At 35.2% G+C, this 21,018-nt stretch overlaps 2 protein-coding genes across 16 annotated transcripts in view; one reads left to right on the forward strand and one right to left on the reverse strand.

Moving 5' to 3' along the window:
- The window catches only part of Tm6sf1 (transmembrane 6 superfamily member 1), a 58,651-nt gene extending 55,165 nt beyond the window's left edge, over positions 1-3,486 (forward strand). For both annotated transcript variants that reach the window (XM_058577525.1, XM_046438382.2), the window contains exon 10: positions 2,556-3,486. In XM_058577525.1, coding sequence (XP_058433508.1) covers positions 2,556-2,747 — 192 coding nt within the window. In that variant the 3' untranslated portion in view covers positions 2,748-3,486. The remainder of the gene's footprint in view (positions 1-2,555) is intronic.
- Hdgfl3 (HDGF like 3) overlaps positions 1-21,018 on the reverse strand; it is a 91,281-nt gene that overhangs the window by 24,386 nt on the left and 45,877 nt on the right. For 13 of the 14 annotated variants that reach the window (XR_009226327.1, XR_009226318.1, XR_009226324.1 and 10 more), the window contains exon 5: positions 15,204-15,350. Coding sequence is in view for 1 of the 14 variants with exons in the window: in XM_046438402.2 (XP_046294358.1) it covers positions 5,382-5,387; positions 15,204-15,350 (153 nt within the window). In the remaining 13 variants the exon portion in view is untranslated. Of the gene's footprint in view, positions 1-4,285; positions 5,388-15,203; positions 15,351-21,018 lie in introns of those variants that run through there. The other variant, XM_046438402.2, reaches the window with a different exon arrangement.

The following is a 21,018-nucleotide window of genomic DNA, read 5'->3' on the forward strand; positions in this document are numbered from 1 at the left end:
CTCAGTGGTTAAGTGCCCTAGGTTTAATTCTCAATACAACAAACAAACAAACTGTATCTCAATGATCTTTGTAAGTTAGAAAACAATCCAGAATGAAATAGAAAAATGATTAAGGACTTAATCTCACACCACTGCACTTTGATCCAGATCTTATACCCATAATCCTGGGCCCCAAGTCAGCTCAGCAGCAATGAGTTCATTCATTCTCCTGACCCTTGCAAAGTGCTCAGGCTGAACTCTTCAAGCCATCCTATGGAGTCCTGTGTGCTTAGGAGGGGAACCCTCAGGTGAGACTGAGGTTCCTCTGAAACTTGACTCTAGATACTTAACACTAGTATGCTTGGGAGGAAGCTATAGTTGGATGCCCACTCAGCTGGAGGTATGGCTGCCATAAATGCACCCATTAGAATTATGTGCAGAACTAGGAGCTGGCATTAGAGTTCTCTTCTCATATACAGACATCTCTTTTGATTAGGAAAGTTAAAATCTTCACCCTTATTTAATAATTCTGAATCGAATGGCTTACTATAGGTAGTTATAAAAATAAATACTTTACAGATCCTTTTTGTATTTTGAGTCACAGACCATTGTTGTTGAATGTTTATTGAGCTCTAACAAAGCGATAGTGCCACACAAAACATTAGACATGGTACCTGCCCAGAGGGCTTACAATCTAATCTAAGGACATGAATCATTTTTTTAATGTTGCCATGGGTTTGCTGATCATGAAAATGAGGTATTAACTGCACTGATTAGTGCAGGAAAAGGGCCCACAGAAACACTGACTTTTTATGCAGGCTTCCCTATGCAAGTAAGCACAACTGCTCATATTACTTAATCTCTCAAAGTATGGTTGGCTTTTTCCAAATCTGGTGATTTAGTGGTGTGTAAAAGTGTCTATAAAGATAGAGCTACCAAACCCACATTTATGAGAAAACCAGGGTTCAAAACTGGCCTCCAGTCCAGAAGAAAAAGTTAAGTTATATATTCAAAAAAACACTTATTCAAAATAAGCTCTAGGAAAAACTAGTGACAGGAACCACTGTTCAGAGCTCCTAGAAATATCCACAACAGCAGCTCCTCAGGGCAGCACCCAAAGTGCTCTTTACTCTCAAGATCTTTTGTGTTTGTAGCCCAGGGATTAATACACTTGCTGGATTTGGGAATCTGCCCGGGGAAATGTATCTGAGGGCACAGCCCGCTGGGTGCCTCATGGGTCACAATGCCGATAATCCACTTGGCCCTTGGCAACATACCAGAGTAATTAAAAAAAAATTACTATCTCCAGAGAGTAGCAAATATGTACCAGAGGTATCCAGAATATATCAATAATTTGTAAAATTATAGCCCATTAAAGTATCTGCTGATGATACAAATTCATAAACATGTTGCTTATAAAAGCTTGCCCTTTTCTTGTCATGGTAAAATTGGGTGTTAACATTTTTATCTGTTAACCACTTATCTGAATGTTGGTTTCACATGGATGGAAATGAATAACCTAAATGTACTTAAAGCAAATTATTTGAATAGTTTGTCATTTTAAAATTATTTGTCTTCTTTAGATTTCACTTTGACCCTGTTGATCTAATAATTTACTACTTGTTACACTTAAATTCCCAATCCCTTGTTCATGAAAATAACAGACTTGAGGGTTGCATTCTAAAATGACACCAATTTCCTGAGGGAATCCTCTCTCAGGATCTTTTAATTTTGCTGCAGCCTGCATTTCCCTTTCTAATAGTTTCCCTCTGTGCTTATGAAAAGTATCAAAAATGACCAACTGGATGTGTGTTCTGAAGAAGTATGTAGGTATAGAAGGAGGCCCTTGCCTTTTTGTTTTGTGAACTCAAATTAAGCTGATAAGTCACACTTCTAAGTAACTTACAATTTGATTTTAAAAGGTTGCCTGCACATATATTTGCCCTTTTATAAAGAACAATCATACCCGTACCCCTATCCAAGCTGTTAACAATCTTATCTTAAAACACAACCCTTCGTATTTTTAAAGTTGCATAAAAAACAAACTTTATATATATACACAATGAAAAGGCTTTGAGCTCTTGCTCCAAAAAGTGGATGACTGATAAATGAAGCTGAGGTCCTCAGTGCTTCTCTTTCAATAGTTTATACTAAATATATCTATATATAATTTTTATTGGAATATAATTTGTAAGCATAGCTGAATCTTTGTAGGATTTCCAGAATGCAAATCAGAAAGAAATGGAGGATGGAGGTTTTATTCAGATTTTTTCATTGAATTGAGCCACTAATCAATGTTTATTATGGGGCACTGAATCAGTTAAAAAACACAATTGGCATGATAGAAACCACACTAAAGAAAGTATATTTTATTTGAACAGTATCAAGAATGACCCTAAACTTAATGAAAACTCATATTAAAAGACTGTGGTTTGTTTGAAGGTATTTTGTCTGTGAATAAGACTGGTTTCAAGGGCAGAGAAACATGGTCTAAATGAGCCATCCAGAACTCATCATTCATCCAATTGAACACAAATTTCATGCTTACCCACTTTTTTTTTTTTTTAATATAACAGGCTCAGTTTTCTCACATTGGTGCTTCTCTTCATGCCAGAACCGCTTATGTCTACAGAGTCCCTGAAGAAGCAAAAATCCTTTTTTTAGCATTGAACATAGCATATGGAGTTCTTCCTCAGCTCTTGGCTTATCGCTGTATCTACAAACCAGAGTTCTTCATAAAAACAAAGGCAGATGAAAAAGTGGAATAAAAATATCACTTGATGTTTTTCTTCTCTAGATTAGTGACTGCTATTTTGGTACTGATATTTTGTTCCATTACTTTCTCATACATAATATGTAAGAAAACAAATTCTTGCTCTGTAGTTTACATGTGAGCTGTAATATGGTACTGTCACAAATTCTTGCTCTGTATTGTATGTATGAGCTATAATTATATGATATTGTGCGAGTAAATTTTTTTGAAGGAAAACTGAAGTTGTGGAGATACAGCTTGTTTAAACAAATTATCTGTTTAAACAAAAATTATCTGTGAATAAACCTGACCATCTAGCTCAATATTTTGTTTGCACATACTAAAATAAGTGTGAAAAATTACAATTCAGTGCCTATAATAGTGAGCATAAAAATGTAACTTCAGAGATGAATGTGGTCTATGCATATAAAAAAATTCAAAACAGCAATCACAGGTTGGAGAAATAACTTCTGCATTTAAGATGTATATGCTTTATTATCAACCTCAATATAAAATGCAGATTATCCGAATATTTTTAAATGTTTGAAAAATGTTTTTCAAGGAAAGTATATTACTGCTATTTTAAAATTGCTTTTACTAAAACTTTTTGTGTGAATCTGAATAGCTAAAGTGAGACTGATTAACTTTATCTTTACCCTTAACGAACACTTGTCTTATTGGTGTCTGGAAATATTTCTATTGTATTTCTGTGTGTATTTTTAATAAAATTATTTTTGGTGTTTTATGAAGATAAATCTTGTTAAATTTGAGCCATTTTATATATACATATATATTTTCATGACAAGTTTTGGCTTTTTATTTTAGAATATCATTTATATGTTCCAATTGAAAATGTCATCTATCTGTGTTTTAGTGCAAGCATTCAAGAGATCTTTTGGTGAATTAATTAAATTTCATTAATTTTAAAATAAAATGTTCAAAATTAAAAGATAGCTCCTAAGGAAAAAGAACCAGATTGGCATCCCTATTTTTTATGAACTTTTCATATTTGGAATTGTGAGTACAATAGAAACAATTGATATTTTCTCAAACAGAAATAAACCCAAAACATAGCTGCCTCCTCAGTGTGCCTTGGGATTCAAAGTGAATTGGTGCTTTCATTATGGCCTCAGCTACCTCATGACCCCTATTATTTATTAATGGCCCTGGGATTTTAGGTTTCCTTATACTTTCTTTTCTCTTCATGTTCATTAGCTCTTCACCAAAATGAGAAAGCTGAAAGCAAATGGGATACAGATCAACACATGGATAATGTCAAATGTGTGAATTTAGGGTTCACTGAGCTGGTAAATATTTTCTTAGGTGTACAAATCATGTTGTCACTCCCCCTACCTCCCAGTGTTTTCAAATTACCTAAGACCCAGAGAGAGTTTAAAAAAAAGAAAACCCTTGCCTGCACTCTTGATTCTACTGTTAACCTGCTATTAACAATTTTTGCTTTAATAAATGAATTACATTACTACCTCACATTACATATATGAAGCCAAATGACACTACCTTAGTTGTTTACAACCTCAAAGCTTACTCCCAGTACACATTCCAATAAATTTATTCTGTAAAAACAATACATTTTTTTTTGTTTTTGATTTTTTCTTTTTTTACAGTAAACTCTTCAACTACAAACCTCGAATACGCAAAGATGTTCCAAGGACAAGCATAACAGGATTGATAAAACTCAAATTGACTAAATGTGTTTTCACAATATAAGCTGGCATAAAAATAAATAAAATTCTCTATTATCACAATAGCAACAATAATGTACACATAATAATGGTTTATGGGTGAATATTAACTATTCTAATTCTAGTTCCAAAAGAAAACAGTTCAATTTAAAAGTCTCTATTTAAAAGTCAATGCTTTGTCTGGTTTTCCACAGGGCTGCTGGTGATTCCAGCCTTAAAATGTAAAAGTATCCACCTTGAGTGATTAGCTCAAATTGTACTGGCATTGGGAAAAAATAAATCATTGCCTTTATTTTGGAGTAACACAAAAAGACTCACTAACTTCACATATAGAAACTCAATTTGTGTACATAACAACATGAGTTTTGAGAAGTATAAGCTGTCAACTAGCTATTTCTAATACAGAATAGATATTGTACAATGTGGTTAAAACTTTACACAGGGCCTCAAAACTGAAGGACAATTTTAATTTCATCTTTGATATACCAACATTATGTATCTAGGAATGTACTTCCTGGGTTCTGTCAAAAAGAGGAAATTCCATCCTTAAGCATTATGGAATGGTCATCTAAAATAATGCTAATTAATATGAAAGCAAATGTTTGGTGGTGGGGGGGTAAAGGCAGGAAAATGATGAACATAACTGCCTTGGTAGAAGTATCCTAGACATGTATAAGTCTGTGCAAAAATCTTGATAATTCTTAGTGGTTAAGGGCAACTTCATGCAACCAAATAACATGAAATTAAATCAATAACCTTTTAAAAAAGGTTAAAATGTCTCTTTCCCAACAAAACAGAGAGGAATGTGAATAATGTACATACAAACTGGGGTTCTGTCAATGACAACAAGGACTATGTGTTGGTTCATATCAAATCCAAGAATATTAGACAACCAAACATTTAACCTTCTTGTGGTTTCTCTTAATATGCAGCATTCATTACGGTAGTTAGGTCTGTAAAAAAGAAAGAAAACAAGCCTTTAGATGATTTAGGATACTAATATTGAAAGCCATCCACACCCGTAGAGTATATAATTGGTTTTTCTGAGACTTTACTCTGCATTGTGGCACTAATAATCAGCAAGAATGGCTTCTGAGGTTTTGTTTTATACCTATCACAAAGCTGAAGGATATAATATTTTAGTGTTTCATTAAAAAAAAGCAAAAATGATAAACTTTTCCTACTGTCTACCCAGGCAGGAAGTGTAGTAAAGGGTACTTTGTACCACTTGAAAAAATGATTGTTGTTGGAATATATAAAGTCAATGGAGAAACTCATGTTAATTTGTCTTAGTGAGGATCGTGGTGTCAGAAATAAAGGTAAGCTGCCTAAAATTTAAAAATCACTTGGAGTATACACAAATTAGTCTTTAAAACACACATTAATTATTTGTGACACATAAGTACAAGAGTTAACAAAATCTAAATGTATAGTCTCTGACTTCCTGCATTTGGAAAAAAATATATATACATTTTTTGATACTGGGGATTGAACCCAGGGGCACTTTACCACCAAGCCAAATCTTCAGTTCTTTTTCACTTTGAGATAGGGTCTTGGTAGATTGTTCAGGCTGGCCTTTAACTTGTGATCTTTCTACCTTAGCCTCCTGAGTCACTGGGATTACAGGTATGTGCCACCTATGCTGGCCTAGATTTCTTTTAAAAATTTAGATGTCATATGTATGACAGAGATAAGATTAAAATCTTTCTATGTTGTGAAAGAATCATGTTTCAATTTGTTTCCATTTTAAATTGTGTTAGGTTATATTGCTTCCAAGAGATGTTGTTTTTGTTTTCCTCACCATTAACCCAAATATAGTATCTCCCACCCCAAGTAATATTTTCATGGGATGGATGTAAAGGGGAAATCAGGTCCCACATATTTTTTTCTAAAAACAGCCTATTTTAGTTCTTCATTTCACTAAGGAAATGAACTTGTTTGTAAGCACAGATGGGCATGTTCTCAGTTAAAATAGCCAAAACCTATATTGCATGTCAGTAATTACAGGACCCTCAAAGGAGGATAAGTTACCAAACCTACACTTAAAATCTGTGGATTTGGAAAATACAGTGCCAAGTAAGTTAATTTATTACATAAAAACACTAGATATAAGATGATACAGATACTCTGGAGGATTCTCCTCCCTTGTGAAGGAGGAAGACACCCATTAGAACAATGAAAAATGTTGATCAACCACAGAAACCTTTAACAATTTTTTGTATTAATGTCAATGTGAAAGGCGATAAATTCTTTGTTTACATTGGTAGAAAATTCATAGTTAGCAATTGCTCAGCTCATACTGAAGAGTATTTTGGGACAGATCCTATAGCAGCCCATTTTTTTAAAAAAATTGAGGCCCCAAAATAAAGGTGGTACCAGCATGTGACTACACTTTAAGGACAAGCTTTTTTGTTTATAAAAAAGACTCTGACAAGGAAGTGCTTGTAAAAGCAAATTCTGAAATCTGAGATGTTTTAACTTAACTTTCCATACCATGATCATTCTATGTTTGCCAGACCTACAGTCTCTGATATAGTCGCTCGAAATAATTGTTTATTCATGGGCTGCCATCTCTGTGCCATGAACCTCTTTGTGCCATGGACCTTGGGTAATGGCTGGAGAATCCAATCAGTCTTTTTTTGAGGTATCTCAATGGGATGTACACCGAGAGAGGTTGTAGGTTGGCAGCAAAGGTAAATGGATATACTCAGAGCATAATAAACAAGAAGCTAGAAGGCACTGTAAGTCATAAGGATTCCTTTTTTTCCACAAAGCACCATTTTTTTTTTGAGAGAGAGAGAGAGAGAGAGAGAGAGAGAGAGAGAGAGAGAGAGAGAGAGAGAGAGGTTTTAGTTTTTTCGGCAGACACAACATCTTTGTTTGTGTGTGGTGCTGAGGATCGAACCTGGGCCGCATGCATGCCAGGCGAGAGCGCTACTGCTTGAACCACATCCCCAGCCCAAAGCACCATTTTTTTTTCTACATGAAAAAACTATTAATTAGGGCTGGGGATGTGGCTCAAGCGGTAGCGCGCTTGCCTGGCATGCACGGGGCGCTGGGTTCCATCCTCAGCACCACATAAAAATAAAAAAAAAAGATGTGTGTCTGCCGAAAACTGAAAAATAAATATTAAAAAATTCTCTCTCTTAAAAAACAAAACTGATAATTCAATATGGCTATGGGTATTTGGCACTTTGTAGAAATTACTTAGAGGAAACAACTGAAAGTATTTGTTGCCAATAATAAAATGTGAGCATTTAGGTGAAAATAAGACTTTTGAATCCTCCAGGATTGACAGCTTCCCTACATTTAAAGGCTTTTTTGAAGAGGCAGTGAAATGTGATTAAAAATATAATGAAATGGGTCAATATTTGGAAGACCCAAATAACTCAGTCAATCAGTATTTTCCAAGCAGGTAAAAGCTAATAAAAGTGCCAGAGAGTCCAATGGACTTAATTTCAACTGAATATGAAAAGTTTAGATTCCACATTACAACTACCTTTTAAGAAATTATCACTTATACAATTGCTATAATGCCAAACAAGAATACCCACAATTATCTGACAAGATTATTAAAATACTTGTATTTTCACTTTTCAATTCCATATCTATGTGAAGCCTGATTTTCTTCAGATATACTTCACCCAAACTATGTATCACAAAAGACAGAATATAGAACCAGATAGGAAAATCTAGCTTTTTTTTAAATTAAAACTGACATTAAAGAGATTTTTTAAAAATGTAAAATGATATCCTTCATCATAAAACATTTTTTGAATAATAGAAGGTTTTTTTTTGTTTGTTTTGTTTTGTTTTGTTTTTTGGTACAGGGGATTAAACCTAGAGGCACTTTACCAGTGAGCTATATCCCCAGCCCATTTTATTTTCTATTTTGAGACAGGGTCTTACAAAGTTGCTTTTGGCCTCGCAAAATTGCTGAGGCTGGTCTTGAATTTGTGATCCTCCTGCCTCACCCTCCTGAGTCACTGGGATTATAGGTATACACCACTATACACGACTGCATCCAGCAAGTAATTGTTATTTTTAATAAAAATGTTATATGGGAAATAATGGGTATTATTTTAAAATGAATTAATAAGTATTTAAAAAATTTCTGATATTTCTAATTAAGTAAATATTAATAGATATAACACATATAAATAAAAACTATTTTGGGCCCTCAGTAACTTCTAAGAGTATTAAAGAGGTCCTAAGACCAAGAATAAATTAGAGTAAATGGTGAGAGATCAGACTGGAAGGATAACTTGGGATCAGATTGTGAAGGGCAATATATGCTAGAATAAGGAATTTATACTTGATCAATGTTGTAGAAATAACACAGCTTCAGGGGCAGAAGAATGAAAGCAAGTACACTGGTGAATAGTGTGGCTGTCCACTTAACATTTACTCCATCCTCTGCACCTCCCCTCAATTATATGGCAGCCTTGAGATTTCAGGACTTGGTTCCAACTCTCCAGGGGTGGAAAGAACCTGACCAATCTAAGCTAGTACTAATCCTCTTGTATCTGTAGTTGGGTCAGAGATGGGCAGCCTTTTGACATGGTCTTCAATTGTCCCTGCCACCTGGTATTCATGCCCATTGTGTAATACCCTTGCATATGGGCTGAACCTAATGACTTGCTTCTAATGAATAGAATGGATCAAACAAATTGATGAGATGTCACTTCCAAGACTGAATTTAAAAAACTCACTTTTGTTTTGGTAGTATTCACTTGCTAGCAAGAGATTCTTACTCTGAGGAAGCCAGTTGCCATGCTGCAAGTTGCCTCATGGAGAGATCTATGTGCAAAGGAATCAAGGGAGGCTTCTGGTCAACAGCTTGTGAGAAACTGGGGACCTCAGTCCAACAAATGTAAGGAACTGAATCTTGCCAGCAACTATTTGAATTTAAAAGAGGATCCATTCCCAGTTAAACCTTAGGATGACTGGACCCCTAATACCTGACTGAAACTCTGAGAGATACCCAAATAGAGAATTCAGCAAGTTGCACCTCCCTGGATTCCTAGTCCACAGAAGAGACAAGATAATTAATGCTGCTTTAAACCACTAGGTTTGGGGGTAATTTGTTAGATGGCAATAGATAACTATTACAGCAGGTCTAAGCCAATCAGTGCTTGGTGTTCTCCTGGCCAGAGATCAGAAACCTCTACTTTCTATCCAAGTAAGTTAAGAAGGGAAGCACTAAAGTGTTCTGGATAAGGGAGTCTGCCCCTTTCTGACTCATGCTTCCACTGACAGGAGGGAGAAGGCAGTCAAGAGAACCTTTTGGGGTAAAGAGGTATCCCTTGTAAGAAATTCTTTTCTCTTACCCATACCAAAATTCATAACCATCAACAACCACCTGTCTTGAGGCCATCAGGATTTTCATCCTTATATATACAGCCTTTCATCCTCGCTTACTTCAGTTCCCACAGATGGGCTCCAGAGCATCCATCACTTTCTGGGCTCTTATTCCTAGTCAGCTATGTATGTATCCTTTTATGTCTTCATCTCTTAGAGGTTCTCTCCCACCCCAAAATTCCTCAGTTTCTTCCATGGCATCCCCCGGAAATCAGTAAACCACTAGAAAATCTGTATTTAACATAATTTTCCAAAATATTCCACTCATAAACTTATTCTGAGACCTTGTTTCCCCTAAAGGCAGTGCTATTTCTTTCCCTGCAAGCCTCTCAAATGGCAATTCTTTCCTTTCCCATACCTTTGTTACTTACTACTATCCCTGGAGATGGGGACAGTGTCGTTCTTGTTTATAAGCCATTCTTCCTCTTTTCTGTTCTCCCCTCCCCTGAAAAAAAAAAATCCTCCCAGCTTTCATTCCCACTGAATGACTATAAGTAATTCCTTGATACATAACTACAGAGTCCCTGGATTATTCATCCTTCACCTTGAAGTTTTAGCTTCGGCCCACTGTCATTCAATGTCATAACTCCTATAATTTCAATGGCCATGTAGATAATTTTTCAACACTCTGGTCTCTTGATTTCTTGGTGTCCTCCCTTCAAAGATCTCATCTTCCACCCTACCTCAGTGACTTCCATGGTTATTTCTTAGAAAGTGATTTGCAGCCACTGGGAGTTTTTATAAATATTCTATTAAAGCACTGTTTCGTGAACAAGGTTATAGAGGGACATTTCATGTTGAACTTAGGGGTTCCTACTAGCAATCAATGGATAGGAGTCAAGACTATAGGGGCTCTATGGTGTGGTTAGTACTCACATGATAGATTGTCCCACTCATAAAATATCAACAGCACCCACACCGTCACCAGAAACTATTGCAACCCTTCTATAATTTGACTCAAACATTTTATTCTTCTATTACCACCTATATTTCCAGCTCACTCCCTCTATCTGGTATTCTAACTCTAATACTTTGATACAAAAAAAAAAAATTGTTGATCTTATTTCTTCTTTATGTCCATATTCCCCACTTAACATAGTTTGAATCCAATGATTATAATCAATCTCCCTTGTACACACCCTCAACTCCCTGGCCTCTAACCTCTTTAATCTCTTGGCAAATTCCAATTCTAGTTAAATTCAATTCTCTGTTCTGTGCATAACGGAATACACCTGGAGAAAAACACAAAATTATAATCACTGCTCTCACTGTAAACTCATGATCACTAGCCTCCAGTGGGCCCTTACCTCTGTCTGTCAGAACTTCATTTCTCAAGTCCATTCACTCTCCTATTCTTCTAAGTGACTATTTTACACCTTTTCCTTTCTCTTGAATCTTTCAACACTTTTCCTTGTTCTCACTCTCAAGTGCTGACCTTGCTTCTTCAGAATATAGAAGCAATCACATCAGAACTTGAATGACCTCTCACCCTGAATAGCTACTTACCTGTATCTGTACTCAAATTCTCTGCCTTTTCCTCTTGTTTCAATAGATGACCTATGGCAACCCCTCCCTATGTGCACTAGATCTTATGTCTTTTTGCCTTCTAAATAGAGGACACTGCATCAACAATTATTTCTTACATTAACATTTTGTGGTAATTCCTCACTTTGATCATTCTTCTGGCACAGGTGCTGTAAATTCTACATTAGAAAAAGGTCCCTCTTGACATCCCAGACCATGACTATTAAGTATTCAAAAAATATTTAGTATTAGGCTAATAGCCCTAATATTACTATATTAGGGCCTCTTACTATAATGAAGAGAGTAGGTATTGACCAAAAGAACAGAATAGAGGAGAGAGAGAGTCCCATGGCTATATGACAGATGACAATGTATAGATCACAGAGGGAAAAAAAAGGACCATCAATAAATGATGCTGGCTTAAATGGTTAACCATGTTTAAACAAGACAGAAAAATAGTACCCATTAAAGAAAAGTTTGATACAGCTGACTACAATAAAATTAAGAAAGTATGTTTTGTAAAAGATCATAAAGAAGTTGAATAGACAAGACACAAACTTGGAGAAGATATCTGCGAGGTATATGACAATTCATGTTAGAATCTAGAATATGCAAAGCTCTATAAATCAATAAGAAAAAAAATCTAATGGGAAAATGGGAAAAAAATTAAAAAATGAACACTGCATAGAGAGGAAACATTGTGAATCAATAAACATGAAAATAAGCACAATCCTATTACTAATCAGAAAACTACAAATTAACACTATAATGACCATTTTATACCCACAGTATTGGCAAAAACCAAAGTCTGACAATGCCAAGTTAATTATGGTGAACTCTTATACACTGCTGATGGGAGTACAAATTGGCCCAGGGAAGGTAATTTGGTATTATCTTGTAAAGTTAAAAAACCATAAAGTTAGTACTTTCAGTTCCAGTTACCCACTGTAAGGAAACTCTTATACATGTTTACTAGGAGACAAAATAAAAATGCTTATAGCAACATAGTTCTTATCTGCAAAAACCTGGAAACAACCCAAATGCCCATCAACACCAGAGTGCATAAATAAACTGTGGTGTGCTAACAAAACTAAATCTTTTTTTTTTAAAATATTTTTTAGTTGTACATGGACGCAGTGTCTTTATTTTGTTTATTTACTTTTTTTAATGTGGTGCTGAGGATTGAACCCAGTGCCTTATATGTGGGAGGCAAGCGCTTTACTGCTGAGCCACACCCCAGCCACCACAAAACTAAATCTTATACAACAATGAAAACTGAATCACCTCCTGCCACATATAATAACATGAAGGAATCTTAAAAGCACAATGGTAAGTATCTTTATTTTTTAAAAGTTCAAAACCAAGCAAAATTAATTGATTTTTAAAAGAATATATTGTTAAATATGTATGTACATTGTAGGTATGGACTAAAATTAAAAATAAAAAATCAATACAGTAGTGTTCTTTCTGGACAAGAAGATGGGACTGGAAAGAACACTTAAATATATACAAATTAACTCTAATGTTCTAGTTTTTGGGTTGAGTGATATGGTCACTGATATTTATTATAAAAATATTATGTTTTGTAACATATGTAATATATACATATATACACATAGACACAAACACACATATTCTTTTATGTAACAGCTATATTATTAAAAATGAGTTAAAAATAAAATGTTCTTTGGTTCTTACTAGCTATGAGACCCTTGGCTGATTCTTTCAGCTTTAGTTTCTCCAGCTAAAAAATTCAAGACAATGCTTACACACCTACCTCCTGGGGTTTGTATGAGGAATAAATAAAATAATACAAGTATGGCAGTTGGCACAGCATGTAGCACATAGGCTGCTATTGCTGTCAAGTAGCAACTAGTATTTTCTGAGGTGCTTTCAAGATATTCAAGTAGAAACAGCAGTTAGAAAAATATATCTACAATGCAGGAGGTACAGAGCAGAAAGTTATCAATAACACAACAACTGAAATCATGTCAGTGGGTAAGATGAATATGGGAGATCTTCAGTATACAAGTATGCTAAGACAGACTGAAGCAAGGAGCTCTAGAAAGACACTGAGAAGGAAGAGGGAGAGAAAGCAGAAGAGATTGGTTAACTGGAGGAAAAGTTAGGAGTAGAAAGTACTTAATGATATTAAATGCTGCAGAAGTAAAAATGAAGATTAATTTAAAGGGCATACTAGATTTGGCAAAGAGAGAACCACGAGAGACCTTTCCAACAGCAGCTTCAACAAACTGGTTAAAGAAGAAACAAGAGCCAGGCATGGTGGCGCACATCTGTAATGTCAGCAACCCAAGTTTGATGACAGTCTCAGCAATTTAGTGAAACACTCTTAAAAATAAAAAATAATAAGGACTGGGTATGAAGCTCTGTGGTAAAGTACCCCTGTGTTCAATCTTAGTATCGGTAGAGAGAAAAAAAAAAAAGAAGAAGAAACAAGAGTGCAATAGGTTTTCATGAGTAGGAGGTCATGAAATGGAGACTGGGAGAAAAAGAGAACTGTTTTTAAGAAGTTTAGAGATGAAAAGAGTACAATATTTGGTTGGTAGGAGCTATCTTCAAGATTAAGGGAGACCTGAGACTGCTTATATGCAGAGGGGAAGGAGCCAACAGAAATGAAGATGAAAGTATATAGGAGAGAAAGGGGACAATTTGGTACCTTGGAGGAAGAAAGATATGATATTCTGGACCCTGGAAAGGTGTGGATTAATGTTTCTCAAACTTTAATGTGTATATGAATTACTTGGAAAAGCTTTAGTTTAAATGCATATTTTAATTCAGAGTTTGGGAGAATCTACATTTCTAATAAATTCCCAGGTGATGTTGATGCTAATTGTTCAGAGACCATACTCTGAATAGTAAGGGAACAGAACAACCTTTCCCCTTTCACAATAAGTCCATTAAGTTCATCAAACTCAGAAATAAGTTTGGAAGGAAAGTGGGAGAGAAACTGTGTGTTTTTGCTACATGCATATTGAAGTTACCTGGGATGAAAAGAGCAGGTAGGATAAAAAGAAAATCAAGTGAGCCAGATATTCAAATTCTCAGTGATTGTTGGCAGGTGCATGCATCTGGAAAGGATTCAGGCAAAGGTAATGATAGGACTATTTACTAGAGAGACATCAAGAGAAGGAAGGCAGATAGAAAACAGAGGAAGGCTGAGCTGGGTGAAAGGAATAAGAGAACAATTAGAACCACAATACTTTTGAGAATAACTATAGAAAACTGGAATGAAGAAGGAAAGTTGAGAGGTGAACAGGATTGACATGAATAGGCAAGAACTCAGCTGAAACCAGAGGAGTAATATTTTCAGTGGGTTACTATTTTAAAATAATTTGATACTGTCCAACTAGTCTGCATAGAGAAAATGCTCATGGAAAATATGTAGGTGCAAACTCTGCTTTTATTACCAATTTTACAAATGTGCATTTGCTTGTGATGATGAAGTTAAATATCAACATTCAAATACTGCTTGAATATTTAAATATTTAGAGTCCCTACTGGTACATTCAATTACTTATTGCTTCTAGCAAAGCAGAAATAATATGTAATATACTATTCTGAACATGTCACTTTAAAAAGACTCTGGGGGAGAAAAAAAAGACTCTGAATTTTCTATGTTAGTTTGAAAAAGAATAAATCTGTAAGGAATTCCAAACTGACAGGCAGGTGTAATTCACACTCGACTCTCATTCGCAGACTCTAAGCATCCCATCATTTATTCAGGGTTTGTGAAAGGATGTATGTAGCAAGCTGAGAATAGCTCTCCATTTCCTAACACAATGTCTACTAATGCTGAGATACTAATTCTGAAGCAAAATGTCTTCTATGTTAAAAGAAGAAATTACGTGTGTATCCATCCTTACCCCTTCACTGGTTTTCTGCAAGTCTGAAGTTGTGTTTCTTGTGTCATTGCCGGCATCTCCACCCTCAGAGCTGCTTTTGTTTTCTTCTTCTTTGCAGTCTTTATCATCTTCATCTCCTGGAGATTTCCGGGATTGTTTAGAGGATTTCTAAATGTTTAGACAAGTTAAAAATTATAGTCAAAAGCAGAAATCCAAATGCACAAGTGTACATAAAAGACACAAAGATAGCGGCGTTGTATGAGCTACAATATGTAGGGTGCCCAGGCTTAATAATACTGGACAAGTCATTTTACCTCAATTAACTAGTTGGAAAGGGAAGTAGAGGTGAGCTAGAAGATCTTAGTTCTTTACACAAGTGTGATATTAAAAGCGGATTTGTGTACACACAACAGTTAATGAATAAATATTGCTGGGTGGACACTACTTTAGGACGGCTACAGAACCTAAAGGAACCCTAAAGGCAATCTAGTTCTGCTCATCACTTTACAGTAGTGAAAATGAGGTCCAGAGAAGTGAGTGAACTTTTCAAAATAATATATGGACATTCATGTTAGAATATTTGTACCAATGAGTGATAGAAACAAACTTTAATTTTTTAAACCATGGTTAGTTATTTAGGAACCCAAGGCTGTAATGGTGAATCAGTCCTTTTTACATGTCATCTTGCATTTAAAGTCAGGATAACTGTAGACAAAAATAAAAATATAAATACAGTTTATAGCAAGTTTCTTAGTAGGATAAAATGATAAAAAGCTGGCTTCAATTGTGTGCCTTATTTAAGACAGTAAAATGTAGCATTTTTCTAACACTTCTTCTTCAAGAGATTTTAAGAATTGTCAAGCCCATTGAAATAAGAGCTTAGCAAAACTGATTTAGCCAAATCACTTTTGGTCTTCCAGAAGTGAACTGGCAAACTGGAGCATCCTCACACAATCAATTTTTTAAAAAGCAATTTCTAAAGAGAAAATGCTTTCTAGTTATGTGACAAAATATATAATCAAATTGCTTCTATTTTTCTAAATTGGAACTACCAACCAAATCCAAATGTCAGTTAAAATGTGGTCATTTTTATTTTTTTATTAAGGGAAGGAGATTTAATAATACAAATGTGGACTGTCTAGACTTAAGGATTAAGTATAAAAACAGTAAACATAAAACACTTTTTGCTTTAATAAATATAGTATTGTTGAAATATGGTAACTGCTTCATACAGTAATTCTCAAATAATAACCTGCAATGCTTACAGATAAAAATGTACAACTCCTTGAAATCTGCAATACTTGTACAGGATATTTATGAGTAACCTTATAAGTGAGTCTACTAGATTTTTACTACTGAGTCACAATATTCAGAAATCTGTTCTAAGAAATCTGGCTGCCAAACCAGCAAAGCTCTTTGGATCCCCAGAATTCCTGAAAATTTGTTTTTTTAAATCAGTGTTTATCATGTGTTTTATCAATGTGGTCTCGAACTGATCTTTTGTCCAACTGCTGCTATCTTTACTTGTTAACTAAAATTATTGGTGCTTTAGTCTTCATTAGTTTAGTTGCAGTTGATAAGCCCTAATGTATTCAGTAAATCATTTATATGCAAAATGTTTTTGACCTATAATTTTGTTATGGCCCAAATATGAAGCATCCATATTCTTACTGATAAAGATATATATATAACCCTCAAATCTATTACTTTTCATTATGATTACTGAGCTTCCCCCCAACCCCAAATGAAATTAGGTGAGGTAGAGATGTGGGCCCTTTCCCTATACCTAACTGGGATGTAATAAAAAAAGTTTTGAACTACTAGTTTTTAAAAAGGAACACTATATAACATTAAGAGATAAATGTGTGGGGGGGAAACCCCCACCATATTAAGCAAAAAGAAAACCTTTGGGAAGCCAAAGAGAAAAATGGGATTATATTAGATAAACAGTTCTTTAAGTATGGCTCCTAGATTAGCAGCATCAGCCTCACATGGAAATTTGATTTCCAGTCCCTATCCTAGATTTCCGTAATAGAAATCTGGGATGTGTAAGATCTAATAATATCATTTTTAAAAGTCTTCCACGTGATTCTGATGTATGTGAAAATTTGAGAATCAAACCAAAAAGTAATAGTTCTGGGATGGAGATGCAGTTTAGTGGTAGACCACCTTCTTAACATGTGGAAGCCCTGGGTTAGATCCCCAGCACCACAAGGAAAAAAAAGTCATGGTTCTTAAGTGATCATGGAAATCATGTTCTTGAGGCAAAGCAAATTAAATGCTCCTTGAAAACAGGTAAGTCTTAGTAAGTAAAGTATGTATTTACCCCTACACTCTTTTAAACTGTAAATGTGTTCCAAGGATGAGCCCTTATATTACTTCTGGTCTTTGCAACAAGCAATTATGCAGTGGAATTTAAAAGCCACATATCCATAATGTTAAAAGTCTAGACAAACTTAGGTAACTAAGAGTTGTCACAATACATTACAAAGAGGCTCAGCTGTCAATCATAAATTAAATAAAATCAATTCAAGTAGGTGTTTTAAGTCCAAAATGCTGCATAGGTGCTGATAGGTGATTCTGCTAAGGTGCTCATGAGCCCAACGTGGGCTAGAACTTCGGGCTTTGGGTTTTGGGAGCCAGCCTCAAAAAAACAAATAAACAAACAAAAAAAGCAAAACTTGGGAATCAACTTAATGAAAGAGGTGAAAGATCTATACAATGAAAACTACAGAACCCTAAAGAAAGAAGTCAAAGAAGACCTTAGAAGATGGAAAGATCTACCTTGCTCTAATTCTATCAAAATGACCATACTACCAGATACAGATTTAATGAAATTAAACAATATACAGATTTAATGAAATTCCTATCAGAATACCAATGGCATTCCTTATAGAAATAGAAAAAGCAATCATGAAATTCATCTGGAAAAATAAGAGACCCAGAATAGCTAAAGCAATCGTTAGCAGGAAGAGTAAAGCAGGTGGTAACCCTATACCAGAACTTAAACTATACTACAGAGCAATAGTAACAAAACCGGCATGGCATTGGCACCAAAAAAGACTGCTAGACCAATGGTACAGAATAGAGGACACAGAGACTAACCCACAAAATTACAATTATCTGATATTACACAAAGGTGCCAAAAACATGCATTGGAGAAAAAATAGCTTCTTCAACAAATGGTACTGGGAAAACTGGAAATCCATAAGCAACAAAATGAAATTAAACCCCTATCTCTCACCATGCACAAAACTGAACTCAAAGTGGATCAAGGACCTAGGAATTAAACCAGAGAAACTGCGTCTAATAGAAGAAAAAGTGGGCCCTAATCTTCATCATGTGGGATTTAGGCCTCAACTTCCTTAATAAGACTCCTAATAGTGTAAGAATTAAAACCAAGAATCAATAAATGGGATGGATTCAAACTAAAAAGTTTCTTCTCAGCAAAACAACAACAACAAAAACAATCTGTGAGGTTAATAGAGAGCCTACATCTTGGGAGCAAATTTTTAACACTCACACATCAGATAGAGCACCAATCTCTGGAGTATATAAAGAACTCAAAAAGCTAATCAGCAAAAAACCAAATAAGCCAATCAATAAATGGACCAAGGACCTGAACAGACACTTCTCAGAAGAGGATATACAATCAATCAACAAATATATGAAAAAAGTTCATCATCTCTAGCAATTGGAGAAATGTAAATCAAAACTACTATAAGATATCATCTCACTCCAGTCAGAACGGCAGCTACTATGAAGACAAATAATAAGTGTTGGCGAGTGTGGGGAAAAAGGTACACTTATACATTGCTGGTGGGACTACAAACTGGTGCAGCCAATATGGAAAGCAGTATGGAGATTCCTTGGAAAACTGGGAATGGAACCACCATTTGACCCAGCTATCCCTCTCCCCGGTCTATGCTCAAAAGACTTAAAAACAGCATTCTACAGGGACACAGCCATATCAATGATTATAGCAGCACAATTCATAAGAGCTAAACTGTGGAATTAACCTAGATGCCCTTCAGTAGATGGAAGGATAAAAAAATGTGGCATATATATGCAATGGAATATTACTCAGAAATAAAAGAGAATAAAATCATTGCATTTGCAGGTAAATGGATGGTGTTGGAGAAGATAATGCTACGTGAAGTTAGCCAATCCCCAAAAAACAAATGCTGAATGTTTTCTCTGATATAAGGAGGCTAATTCATAGTGGGGTAGGGAGGGGGAGAATGGGAGGAATAGACGAACTCTAGATAGGGCAGGGGAGTGGGAGGGGAATGCAGGGGGCAGGGGGTTAGCAAAGATGGTGGAATGTGATGGACATCATTATCCAAAGTATAGGTATGAAGACACAAATTGGTGTGACCATACTTTATATATATAACCAGATATGAAAAATTGTGCTGTATAGGTGTAATAAGAAAATAAAAAGTCCAAAATGCTAAAGAAATTCAGTTTAAAAATAACTGCAATGGAAGATATAGTCTGACAGGAACAGGGAAAATGCTAATTATTTTGTTGTCAGTTGCAAACATTATCCTCACTCAAAGCAACTGCATGTTTTTCACTAGGTTCACGGTAAGTAATGCTGAATTCACAAAATTTTACCTGTATGTCAATAGGGTAGATTTTAGGGACTGTCAAAATGAAATGTTAAGAGTCTGATTAACTCTTGGTACTTGTTTTTTCTTTTAATATTTTTAAAGTTATACATAAACACAACGTCTTTATTTTGTTTACTTATGTTTATGTGGTGCTGAAGATTGAACCCTGTGCCTCACATGTGTGAGGCAAGTGCTCTCCCTCTGAGCCACAACCCCAGCCCTCTTGATATTTGTTTTAAGGAGTTTCCTAAGTACAAGAATCTAAATGGAAGTAATTTTTCCAAGTATTTAGCTGTGTGACTGAAACCTGAACCAATCTTGGATCTTCAAGGATCCATTTATCTTGCTTTCAGTTTCTAAAATGTGTAGTTTTCACAGTTTTGGTTTTTTCAACTGCATTTCTGAATTACTGTGAAAAAACCTAGACTTTGAATTTGTAAATACATTATCATGCTACTGTTGTTTAAAATCTTCAATTATTATTATAATCGGAATAAAATCCATACTCCATAATATGGCTTACAAGTGGGCACTTTCCTATATAGTTATGATTCTCCAATAGCACTTGCCTTCTTTCAGTTTAGGAATACTGAATTCTTCCCTTCCTCAAAGTTTTGCTGCTCTGTTCCTTTCCTTCTGCCACATATGGCTCCTTTCTTCCTCCCATACCTTTCTTTTAGGTCTCAGCATAAACTTTACCTTTATAGAAGGACCTAAAGTAGATTTCCCTACTCTGTCACTCCTTGCAACCATTCATTTCTTTCATAACCTTTCACAGTTTATATTTACTATTAAGTTACATGAGGGCAGGGATGGAGTTGGATTTGCTCACCACTGTCCACTTAGTTCAGTGTCTGGAACAGACTAGGTGATCAGGAAATATAAGAACTGAATAAATAAAAAAGTCAAAGCACATTCTCTGAAACAGAAAGACAAGTAAGAATATATCTTTATATTTACATATATAGTATTGAAACGTAATGTGTCTCTTATATTCTTAAATTGCTCAGATCTTGTTTCAAAGTCATTGTAGGAGGCATAGCTATTTATACACTATATCCTTAACTAAGGAACAGTTCTCCTCCAACTAAGGTGGTATTTTCAGGGCCAAGTGAGCCCTAAAGAGTCAATTGCCAGATTGCCTAACATCTAAAATTACCTGTCATAGTCCCTCTGCTCTATGTATATTGTCTCAAAGGGAGAGGTTCCACAGAATCTAG

Source organism: Marmota monax, unplaced genomic scaffold (genome assembly GCF_021218885.2).
Source record: "Marmota monax isolate L192 unplaced genomic scaffold, Marmota_monax_Labrador192_F-V1.1 WCK01_AAM20220418_F8-fsc00005, whole genome shotgun sequence".
Taxonomy (NCBI): domain Eukaryota; kingdom Metazoa; phylum Chordata; class Mammalia; order Rodentia; family Sciuridae; genus Marmota; species Marmota monax.